The sequence below is a fragment of the Scyliorhinus canicula genome, chromosome 23 (assembly GCF_902713615.1).
Source record: "Scyliorhinus canicula chromosome 23, sScyCan1.1, whole genome shotgun sequence".
Lineage (NCBI taxonomy): Eukaryota > Metazoa > Chordata > Chondrichthyes > Carcharhiniformes > Scyliorhinidae > Scyliorhinus > Scyliorhinus canicula.
The window spans coordinates 26,994,108-27,006,702 of NC_052168.1; the positions used below are offsets into that span (position 1 = coordinate 26,994,108).

General features: G+C 54.0%; 1 protein-coding gene across 4 annotated transcripts in view; it reads left to right on the forward strand.

Moving 5' to 3' along the window:
* Positions 1–12,595, forward strand: part of naga (N-acetylgalactosaminidase, alpha) — an 80,548-nt gene that overhangs the window by 42,204 nt on the left and 25,749 nt on the right. For all 4 annotated transcript variants that reach the window (XM_038783403.1, XM_038783401.1, XM_038783402.1 and 1 more), the window contains exon 3: positions 10,335–10,509. In XM_038783403.1, coding sequence (XP_038639331.1) covers positions 10,335–10,509 — 175 coding nt within the window. The remainder of the gene's footprint in view (positions 1–10,334; positions 10,510–12,595) is intronic.

A 12,595-nucleotide genomic window follows, 5' to 3' on the forward strand; every position in this document is an offset into this window, starting at 1 on the left:
TGGGGTACGGGTCCCACACACACTGACTCTCACTGGGGTCCCACACACACTGACTCTCACTGGGGTCCCACACCCACTGACTCTCACTGGGGTACAGATCCCACACACACTGACTCTCACTGGGGTACGGGTCCCACACACACTGACTCTCACTGGGGTACGGGTCCCACACACACTGACTTTCACTGGGGTACGGGTCCCACACACACTGACTCTCACTGGGGTACGGGTCCCACACACACTGACTCTCACTGGGGTACGGGTCTCACACACACTGACTCTCACTGGGGTACGGGTCCCACACACACTGACTCTCACTGGGGTACAGGCCCCACACACACTGACTCTCACTTTGGTACGGGTCCCACACACACTGACTCTCACTGGGGTACGGGTCCCACACACACTGACTCTCACTGGGGTATGGGTCACACACATACTGACTCTCACTGGGGTACGGGTCCCACACACACTGACTCTCACTGGGGTACGGGTCCCACACACACTGTCTCTCACTGGGGTACGGGTCCCACACACACTGACTCTCTCTGGGGTACGGGTCCCACACACACTGACTCCCACTGGGGTACGGGTCCCACACACACTGACTCTCACTGGGGTACAGGTCCCACACACACTGACTCCCACTGGGGTATGGGTCCCACACACACTGACTCTCACTGAGGTATGGGTCCCACACACACTGACTCTCACTGGGGTACGGGTCCCACACACACTGACTCTCACTGGGGTCCCACACACACTGACTCTCACTGGGGTACGGGTCCCACACACACTGACTCTCACTGGGGTACGGGTCCCACACACACTGACTCTCACTGGGGCAGGGGTCCCACACACACTGACTCTCACTGGGGTACGGGTCCCACACACACTGACTCTCACTGGGGTACGGGTCCCACACACACTGACTCTCACTGGGGTACGGGTCCCACACACACTGACTCTCACTGGGGTCCCACACACACTGACTCTCACTGGGGTACGGGTCCCACACACCCTGACTCTCACTGGGATACGGGTCCCACACACACTGACTCTCACTGGGGTACGGGTCCCACACACACTGACTCTCAATGGGGTACGGGTCCTACACACACACTGACTCTCACTGGGGTACGGGTCCCACACACACTGACTCTCACTGGGGTACGGGTCCCACACACACTGACTCTCACTGGGGTCCCACACACACTGACTCTCACTGGGGTACGGGTCCCACACACACTGACTCTCACTGGGGTACGGGTCCCACACACACTGACTCTCACTGGGGTACGGGTCCCACACACACTGACTCTCACTGGGGTACGGGTCCCACACACACTGACTCTCACTGGGGTACGGGTCCCACACACACTGACTCTCACTGGGGTACGGGTCCCACACACACTGACTCTCAATGGGGTACGGGTCCCACACACACTGACTCTCTCTGGGGTACGGGTCCCACACACACTGACTCTCACTGGGGTCCCACACACACTGACTCTCACTGGGGTATGGGTCCCACACACACTGACTCTCACTGGGGTCCCACACACACTGACTCTCACTGGGGTACGGTTTCCGTTCACATTGACCTCTTTAGTTAGGTTTGGGTCCAGTTCGCTGGGGTCCTGGGTTCAAATCCCGGCTCTGGGTCACTGTCCGTGTGGAGTTTGCACATTCTCCCCGTGTCTGCGTGGGTTTCGCCCCCACAACCCAAAGATGTGCCGGGTAGGTGGATTGGCCACGCTAAATTGCCCCTTAATTGGAAAAGAAATAATTGGTTACTCTAAATTGATAAACAAAAGGTAGGGTGCTCTTTGTCAGGGCCGGTGCAGACTCGATGGGCCGAATGGCCTCCTTCTGCATTGTAAATTCTGTGATCATCCATGTGACCAAATGGCGACCTGGATCTTGTGTGTCAAATGCTATTGGACCACGGAAGGCATCACAGAGTCCAACTCTCTCATCCCCACTTTCCAGTCAGAGCAGGAAGCTGAGCTGGCCTTTGACTTTCCTTCCTTTGCTACCCCAGAAATTCTTTCATGTGATCGGGGTGTCAGTAACAAGGCCAGCATTTGGTGCCCATTCCTAATTACCCTGGAGTAGGTGGTTTGCTCGGCCATTTCACAGGGTAGCTAAGAGTGAACCACATCGCTGTGGGTCTGGAGTCACATATAGGCCAGACCGGGTAAGGGCGGCAGATTTCCTTCCCTAAAGGACATTAGTGAATCATGTAGAATTTTACAATAATCACAATATTAATATTCCCGATTTATTAATTGAATTCAAATTTTCCCAACTGCTGTGGTGGGATTTGAACCCATGTCCCCAGAGCATGGGCTTCGGCCTACGGATTACCGGGACATCGCCACTACGATCTCTGCTCTAACTATCAGCTGATGAGCAGAGGCCAGGTCACCACACACCTTAATGTTCGATGTCATCCCAATTCTCGAAAGTGCAGAATGAATAACGCCCATGAATTGTAGAGCCCCTCCATCCTTCTCCTCAGTTCAAATTTGACCTTTTCAAACATCAAGAATTCCAGCAGGTCCCCCCCCCCCCCCCCCCCCCCCTCGGCCACGCCAGGGCACAGGGTGGAGAGGTTGATCTCCACCCTAACAGGCTCCGCCTTCAGGCAATCAACGAGGCGAAGGCTACAACACCTGCCCCCCCGCGCCCGTTTCCAACCCCGGCTGGTCTGGCACCCCGAACATGGCCTTCTGAGGGCCCGGCTCCAGTTTCACGTGCACCACTTTAGAGATTACCCTAAACACCTCCTTCCAGTAATCCTCCAGCTTTGGACAGGACCCCTACCCCCTCCGCAATGCTCACACACGTCTTCTAACCCTCAAAGAGCCGGCTCATCCTTACCCTTGTGAGGTGCGCTCTATACACCACCTTCAGCTGTTTCAGCCCCAACCTCGCGCACAAGGTAGAGGCGTTTACCCTCCAGAGTACCTCACATCAGAACCCCTCCTCCACACCCTCTCCCAACTCTTCCTCCCACTTAGCCTTGATCCCTTCCAGCTGCGCCTTCTCCAAAATAAACCACCGATACTACCCCCTTCTCCAGTCCCCCTGTCGTCAGCACCTTCTCCAGCAATGTGGAACCCGGTTCTACTGGGAAACTCTGTATCTCCTTTCTGTCAAAGTCTCGAACCTCAATGTCTAAATATTTCTCCCTGCTCCAGTCCATACTTCGTTCCCAGCTCCTTCAATCCTGCAAACCGACCCCCAAGAAACAAACCTTTTAGTGTCCTAATTCCTTTCTCCTCCCATCTCTGAAAATTTCCATCCCACCTCCCTGGCTCAAATCTATGGTTCCCCCGAATCGGCGTTTCCCTTGACCCTGCCCCCAACCTGAAGTGTTGGCGAAACTGCCTCCAAATTCTCAACAAAGCTATTACTACTGGACTCCCTGAGTATCTCCCCGGGGCCGTCGGGAGCGGCGCTGTCGCTAGCGCCTTCAATCCCGACCCCCTACCCAAACTCTCCTCCATTCTGATCCATTGGGAGTCAACCCCTCTGACCCAGCTCCGTACCTTCTCCACATTCACCGCTCAGTAATAATACACCAGGCTCAGGAGACCCAAACCCCCTGCCTGCCTTCCCCTCTGTAGCAGCATCTTCCTCACTCTGGCCACCTTCCTTCCCCACATGAACGAGGTAATCCTTCCCTCAATCTCTCTAAAAAAAGCCTTTGGCAGGAAAATCGGCAGGCATTGGAAAATAAACAGGAATCGCAGCAACACGTTCATTTTAACCGCCTGTACCCGACCCGCCAGTGACAGAGGGAGACCATCCCACCTTGCCAGATCCGCTTTCACTCTCCCCACCAAACTAGTGATGTTGTAGCTGCAGAGCCCCCCCCAATCCTGGGCAACCTGCACCCCCAGGTTTCTATATCTGCCTTATGGAATGGCAATCCCCCCCATCCCTGCCCCCACCCCATCCCTGCCCCCACCCCATCCCTGCCCCCCCCCATCCCTGCCCCCCCATCCCTGCCCCCCCCCATCCCTGCCCCACCCCATCCCTGCCCCCACCCCATCCCTGCCCCCACCCCATCCCTGCCCCCCCCATCCCTGCCCCCCCATCCCTGCCCCCCCCCATCCCTGCCCCCACCCCATCCCTGCCCCCACCCCATCCCTGCCCCCCCCCATCCCTGCCCCCCATCCCTGCCCCCCCCCATCCCTGCCCCCACCCCATCCCTGCCCCCACCCCATCCCTGCCCCCACCCCACCCCTGCCCCCACCCCCGGCCAAGACACCACCAAATACTCACTCTTGTCTGGATTTAATTTGTACCCTGAGAAAGACCCAAACACTCGAAGCAGCTGCAGTGTTCCCCCTATTGACCCACTCGGTTCCGACACGTATAACAAATCATCGGCTCTATCCCCCCCCCCCCCCCCCCCCCCCCCCCCCCGCACTATTCCTTTCTATGCCCCCGAACTTCTTAATGCGATGGCCAGTGGCTCAATCGTGAGCGCAAACAGCCGGGGGGACATAGGACATCCCTGCCTAGTCCCACGGTGGAGAGGAAATTATTCTGAGCTGATGTAATTTGTGGACACTCGCCCTCGGCTCCTTATATAGTAGCTTTACCCAGTTCACAAATCTGGGTCCAATTCCAAACTGCTCGAGAACTGCCATCAAGTACCCCCATTCTACCCCCATTCTACCCCCATTCTATCCCCATTCTACCCCCATTCTACCCCCCATTCTACCCCCATTCTATCCCCATTCTACCCCCATTCTGCCCCCATTCTACCCCCATTCTACCCCATTCTGCCCCATTCTACCCCCATTCTGCCCCATTCTACCCCCATTCTGCCCCCATTCTGCCCCCATTCTACCCCCATTCTGCCCCCATTCTACCCCCATTCTACCCCCATTCTACCCCCATTCTGCCCCCATTCTACCCCCATTCTGCCCCCATTCTACCCCCATTCTACCCCCATTCTACCCCCATTCTGCCCCCATTCTGCCCCCATTCTGCCCCCATTCTGCCCCCATTCTACCCCCATTCTACGCCCATTCTGCCCCCATTCTACCCCCCATTCTACCCCATTCTACCCCCATTCTGCCCCCATTCTACCCCCATTCTACCCCCATTCTATCCCCATTCTACCCCCATTCTGCCCCCATTCTACCCCCATTCTACCCCCATTCTACCCCCATTCTGCCCCCATTCTGCCCCCATTCTGCCCCCATTCTGCCCCCATTCTGCCCCCATTCTGCCCCCATTCTATCCCCATTCTGCCCCCATTCTGCCCCCATTCTACCCCCATTCTACCCCCATTCTATCCCCATTCTACCCCCATTCTGCCCCCATTCTACCCCCATTCTACCCCCATTCTGCCCCCATTCTACCCCCATTCTGCCCCCATTCTACCCCCATTCTACCCCCATTCTACCCCCATTCTACCCCCATTCTATCCCCATTCTGCCCCCATTCTACCCCCATTCTACCCCCATTCTATCCCCATTCTACCCCCATTCTGCCCCCATTCTACCCCCATTCTACCCCCATTCTGCCCCCATTCTACCCCCATTCTACCCCCATTCTACCCCCATTCTACCCCCATTCTACCCCCATTCTGCCCCCATTCTACCCCCATTCTACCCCCATTCTACCCCCATTCTGCCCCCACTCTACCCCCATTCTGCCCCCATTCTACCCCCATTCTACCCCCATTCTACCCCCATTCTAACCGGTCAAACACCTTCTCAGCGTCCAATGCCACAACCACCTCTGTTTCCTTCCCCTTTGCCGGTGCCATAATGACGTTCAATACCCTTCTAATGTTTGAAAAGAGCTGCCTCCCTCTCACAAACCCTGATCTTCACCAATCACCTTCAGGAGGCACTCCTCCAGCTTACCCACCAGTACCTTCACCAATATTCTTGCGTCCAGGTTTATAAGTGATATGGGCCTATACGACCCACACTCCGTCGGATCCTTACCTTTCTTAAGCAACAGGGAAATCGATGCCTGCCCCAAAGTTTGTGGTAACACCCCCTTCCCTATCACCTCTTCAAACATCCCCACCATCAGGGATGCCAGCTTATTTTTGAATTTTTTACAATATTCCACCGGAAACCCATCCGGCCCTGCCACCTTCCCCAACTGCATCCTCCCAATCGCATCCTTTATCTCCTGCTCCACTATTGCCCCCTCTAATGTAGCACTGTCCCCCTCCCCTAGCCTCGGGTACTCCAGCCCATCTAGAAATTCCTCCATCTCTCGGCCTCCCCCAGGTGGCTCTGACCTGTACAACCTCTCATAGAATTCCTTAAAGACCTTGTTAATCAGATCCGGAGCTGCCGCCAATTTCCCTGCCCTGTCCCTCACCTGGACAATTTCCCTTGCCGCAGCCTCCCTACGGAGCTGACCCGCCCACATACGGGCTGCCTTCTCTCCATGCTCATAAACTGCCTCAATTGGCGTACCGCTTTCCCGGGACATAGTCGGTCAAAGCTCGCCTGGAGTTCCTTCCTCTTTTCCAACTGCGCTGGGTCCTTATCTTCTGCAGACCTCCTGTCTATCTCCAGCATCTCATCTATGACTCTCTGACGTTCCATCCTCTCCTTTTTGTCTAACCTGGCCTTGAACGAGATCACTCCACCCCTCACCACCACCTTTAAAGCCTCCCAGACAACCACCTTTGACACCTCATCCGTGCAATTAAAACCGACATATTCCTCGATAACCCTCGGTCCCCCAACAGCCCCACCCTGGTCTCTGTACCATCCCCTTCTCCAGTACTATATCAAAGAACAAAAAACAAAGAAAAGTACAGCACAGGAACAGGCCCTTCGGCCCTCCAAGCCTGTGCCGACCATGCTGCCCGTCTGAACTAAAACCTTCTACACTTCCTGGGTCCGTATCCCTCTATTCCCATCCTATTCATGTATTTTTACGCAAAGAGTGGTGAGGCCGTGGAATGCCCTACCTGCAACAGTAGTGAACTCGCCAACATTGAGGGCATTTAAAAATTTATTGGATAAGCATATGGATGATAATGGCATAGTGTAGGTTAGATGGCCTTTAGTTTTTTTCCATGTCGGTGCAACATCGAGGGCCGAAGGGCCTGTACTGCGCTGTATCGTTCTATGTTCTATGTTCTATTTGTCAAGATGCCCCTTAAACGTCACTATCGTCCCTGCTTCCACCACCTCCTCCGGCAGCGAGTTCCAGGCACCCACTACCCTCTGTGTAAAATACTTCCCTCGTACATCTCCTCTAAACCTTGCCCCTCGCACCTTAAACCTATGCCCCCTGGTAATTGACCCCTCTACCTTGAGAAAAAGTCTCTGACTATCCACTCTATCGATGCCCCTCATAATTTTATAGACCTCTTATCAGGTCGCCCCTCAACCTCCGTCATTCCAGTGAGAACAAACCGAGTTTATTCAACCTCTCCTCATAGCTAATGCCCTCCATACCAGGCAACATCCTGGTAAATCTCTTCTGCGCCCTCTCTAAAGCCTCCACATCCTTCTGGTAGTGTGGCAACCAGAATTGAACACTATACTCCAAGTGTGGCCTATCTAAGGTTCTATACAGCTGCAATATGACTTGCCAATTTTTATACTCAATGCCCTGGCCAATGAAGGCAAGCATGCCGTATGCCTTCTTGACTACCTTCTCCACCTGTGTTGCCCCTTTCAGTGACCTGTAAATCTGTACACCTAGATCTCTCTGACTGTCAATATTCTTGAGGGTTCTACCATTCACTGTATATTCCCTACCTGTATTAGACCTTCCAAAATGCATTACCTCATATTTGTCCGGATTAAACTCCATCTGCCATCTCTCCGCCCAAGTCTCCAAACGATCTAAATCCTGCTGTATCCTCTGACAGTCCTCATCGCTATCCGCAATTCCACCAACCTTTGTGTCGTCCGCAAACTTACTAATCAGACCAGTTACATTTTCCTCCCAATCATTTATATATACTACGAACAGCAAAGGTCCCAGCACTGATCCCTGCGGAACACCACTAGTCACAGCCCTCCAATTAGAAAAGCACCCTTCCATTGTTACTCTCTGCCTTCTATGACCTAGCCAGTTCTGTATCCATCTTGCCCACTCACCTCTGATCCCGTGTGACTTCACCTTTGGTACCAGTCTGCCATGAGGGACCTTGTCAAAGGCCTTACTGAAGTCCATTCACCTGAGGAAGGAGCTGCGCTCCGAAAGCTCGTGTTTGAAACAAACCTGTTGGACTTTAACCTCGTGTTGTCAGATTTCTTACCATGTAGACAATATCCACTGCCCTACCCTCATCAATCATCTTTGTGACCTCATCGAAAAACTCTCGTTAGTGAGAAGCGGCCTCCCCTTCACAAAACCATGCTGCCTCTCACTAATACGTCCATTTGCTTCCAAATGGGAGTAGATCCTGTCTCAAAGAATTCTCTCCAGTAATTTCCCGACCACTGACGTTAAGGCTCACCGGCCTGTAGTTCCCTGGATTATCCTTGCTACCCTTCTTAAACAAAGGAACAACATTGGCTATTCTCCAGTCCTCCGTGACATCACCTGAAGACAGTGAGGATCCAAGGATTTCTGTCAAGGCCTCAGCAATTTCCTCTCTAGCCGCCTTCAGTATTCTGGAGTAGATCCCATCGGGCCCTGGGGACCTATCCACCTTAATATTTTTTAAGATATTAAGATATTTTTCAAGCCCAACCCTTGTCTTTTTGGATCTCAATGTGACCCAGACTATCTACACACCCTCCTCCGGACTCAACATCCACCAATTCCTTCTCTTTGGTGAATACTGATGCAAAGTATTCATTTAGTACCTCGCCCATTTCCTCTGGCTCCACACATAGGTTCTCTTGCCTATCCTTCAGTGGGCCAACCCTGTCACTGGCTACCCTCTTGCTTTTTATGTACGTGTAAAAAGCCTTGGGATTTTCCTTAACCCTATTTGCCAATGACTTTTCATAACCCTTTTTAGCCCTCCTGACTCCTTGCTTAAGTTCCTTCCTACTTTCCTTATATTCCACACAGGCTTCGTCTGTTCCCAGCCTTCTAGCCCTGACAAATGCCTCCTTTTTCTTTTTGACGAGGCCTACAATATCTCTCGTTATCCAAGGTTCCTGAAATTTGCCGTATTTATCCTTCTTCCTCACAGGAACATGCCGGTCCTGAATTCCTTTCAACTAACATTTGAAAGCCTCCCACATGTCGAACATCCGCCCCCAATCTACGTTCTTCAGTTCCCGCCTAATATTGTTATAATTAGTTAGCCTTCCCCCAATTTAGCACATTCACCCTAGGACCACTCTTATCCTTGTCCACCAGCACTTTAAAACTTACTGAATTGTGGTCACTGTTCCCATAATGCTCCCCTACTGAAACTTCTCCCACCTGGCCGGGCTCATTCCCCAATACCAGGTCCAGTACAGCCCCTTCCCTAGTTGGACCATCTACATATTGTTTTAAGAAGCCCTCCTGGATGCTCCTTACAAACTCTGCCCTGTCTAAGCCCCTAGCACTAAGTGAGTCCCAGTCAATATTGGAGAAGTTAAAGTCTCCCATCACAACAACCCTGTTGCTTTTACTCTTTTCCAAAATCTGTCTACCTATCTGCTCTATCTCCCGCTGGCTGTTGGGAGGCCTGTAGTAAACCCCCAACATTGTGACTGCACCCTTCTTATTCCTGATCTCTACCCATATAGCCTAGCCAGCCCCCCCCCCCCCACGATGGGACCAGCGAGCGCGGATGTGACCTGTCCAACCTTGACTCCTGCACCAAGTTCCAGTCTCCCCCCCGCTATCAGTTCGTGTGTATCCAAGTCGGGGACGGTCCGGCATTGTCCCAGTTGGGACCGTATACACTTACCAGCGGCACTAATCTCCCCTCCAGCGCCCCTGTCACAATCACATATCTACCCCCCTGATCTGCCACCACCGTCTCCATCTGGAAGGGTACCCTTTTGCTGACCAACACTGCTACCCCTCGAGCCCCTCCGTCAAATCCAGAGTGACACACTTGGCTAACCCAGCCCCTTTTAAGTCTCAGCTGGTCCTTCACCCTCCAGTGAGTCTCCTGCAGCATTGCCACATCGACTTTCAAACTTTTAAGATGTGCCAGCACCCCAACCTCTTGACTGGGCCTCCTAACCCCCTCACGTTCCACATGACTATCCTTACTGGGGGTCTCTCACCGCCCCCCCCCCCCCCCCCACCCCACCCTTCTTATCCACCATCATCGTACCTTGCACTAGGGCCCCTGCTGGCAGTGCCCTGGGACTGATGGGCAAGAAATCTAACTTTCTCCTTTTTTACCTGTTTACAAACAGTGAGCGCCTGTTTGTAGAGATGGCTGACCGGTTGGCAGAGGACGGTTGGAAGGAGCTCGGCTATCAATACGTGAACATAGACGACTGTTGGGCAGCAAAGAAGAGAGATTCGCACGGGCAGCTGGTTGCTGATCCCGATCGATTTCCCAGTGGAATTAAAGCTTTGGCTCAATACGTGAGTCAGATTTTATTGTGTGCGTGTGCGTGTGTGTGTGCGCGCGCGCGTGTGTGCGCGCGCGCGTGTGTGTGGGCGTGTGCGTGCGTGTGTGTGTGTGCGCGTGTGTGTGTGTGCGTGTGTGTGGGCGTGTGCGTGCGTGTGTGTGTGTGCGCGTGTGTGTGTGTGCGTGTGTGTGGGCGCGTGCGTGTGTGTGTGTGTGTGCGCGTGTGTGGGCGCGTGCGTGTGTGTGTGTGTGTGCGCGTGTGTGTGTGTGCGTGTGTGGGCGCGTGTGTGTGTGTATGCGTGTGTGTGTGTGCGTGTGTGTGGGCGCGTGCGTGTGTGTGTGTGTGTGCGCGTGTGTGTGTGTGGATGCGTGTGTGTGTGTGCGTGTGTGTGGGCGCGTGCGTGTGTGTGTGTGTGCGCGTGTGTGTGTGTGCGTGTGTGTGGGCGCGTGTGTGCACGCGTGTGTGTGTGGGCGCGTGTGTGCACGCGTGTGTGTGTGTGCGTGTGTGTGTGTGCGTGTGTGTGGGCGCGTGTGTGCACGCGTGTGTGTGTGTGTGTGTGCGCGTGTGTGTGTGTATGCGTGTGTGTGTGTGCGTGTGTGTGGGCGCGTGCGTGTGTGTGTGTATGCGTGTGTGTGTGTGTGCGTGTGCGCGTGTGTGTGTGTGCGTGTGTGCACGCGTGTGTGTGTGTGCGCGCGTGTGTGTGTGTATGCGTGTGTGTGTGTGTGTGTGTGGGCGCGTGCGTGTGTGCGCATGTGTGTGTGTATGCGTGTGTGTGTGTGCGTGTGTGTGGGCGCGTGCGTGTGTGTGTGTGCGTGTGTGTGGGCGCGTGCGTGTGTGTGTGTGTGTGCGTGTGTGTGGGCGCGTGCGTGTGTGTGTGTGCGTGTGTGCACGCGTGTGTGCGCGCGTACGTGTGTGTGTGCGTGTGTATGCGTGTGCACGCGTGTGTGCGCGCGTACGTGTGTGCGCGTGTGTTGTGCGTGGTGTGTGCGCGTGCATGTGCATGTGTGTGTGTGGTGTGTGCGCGTGCGTATGCATGTGTGTGCGCGCGTGTGTGTGTGTGTGTGTGCGCGTGCGTATGCATGTGTGTGCGCGCGTGTGTGTGTGTGTGTGCATGTGCGTGTGCGTGCGTGTGCGTGTGTGTGTAATGCAAGCTAAATACCGCAAGCCTGGAAATCTGAAATAAAAACAGGAAATACTGGGAAAACCCAGTGATCGTTTGTGTGGATCGCCTGCCCAGTCGCCAGGGAACCAGCCACGAGTGGTCAACTTCAGTGGTATTGGAAGATCCCAGCCCTCGAATGGATTAGGCCCTCAGACGTCTGGCACTCGAACCCATTGAGCCAGATTGACACCTTGCGTCCAATTGTAAAGAAGCATTCCAGCGGATTGTTGTCTGGCAGGCTTGGGCTTGCACATGGGGCAGACCCTCATGCTTGGGTCTGGACTTTGAACAGGGTCTGGGCCTTGCTCTGGGGCTGGGCCTCACACTTGGGTCTAAGCTCTGAGCTGGGCCCTGGGCTGGAAAATGCCACCCCCAGAGACCCTGTGGCAGGAGCCCATTCAGCCCACTGAATCTATGATAGCTCTCTGAAGAGCAATCCAGTCAGTCACATACACCCCCGCCTCCACTCCCACTCCCCAGCTCTATCCCCAAAATCCAGCAACATTGTTTCCTTCAATTGCCCATCCAGTTTCCCTTTGAAACAATTTCTGCTTCCACCTCCCCGTGGGAAATAAGTTTCAGATCCACCGGGCTGTGTAAAGAAAGTTCCTCCTCACACACCACCTGTATGTTTTGACCCAAACCTTAAATCTGTGTCTCCGAGTCCCTGTATCATCGGCCGGCAGGAGCAGCTTTCTGTTCACTTCCTTGTGTAAACCTGACATAATCTTGATCTAACAGTTCAAAACTTTAAGCTCTTCAAAAGGAACTTTCCAAATTGGTAGCACTTCCCCAACCCTTTTCCCACAATGCAGTAAGTGTTCACCTCCGTGTGTTTATGCAGAACCCTGTTGAAAGTTACCGTACGTCCGCCATCTCGGGCTGTGCCTTCCAAATCATCACAACTTGCCGTGCCTAAAAGAAGCCCCCTGATTTT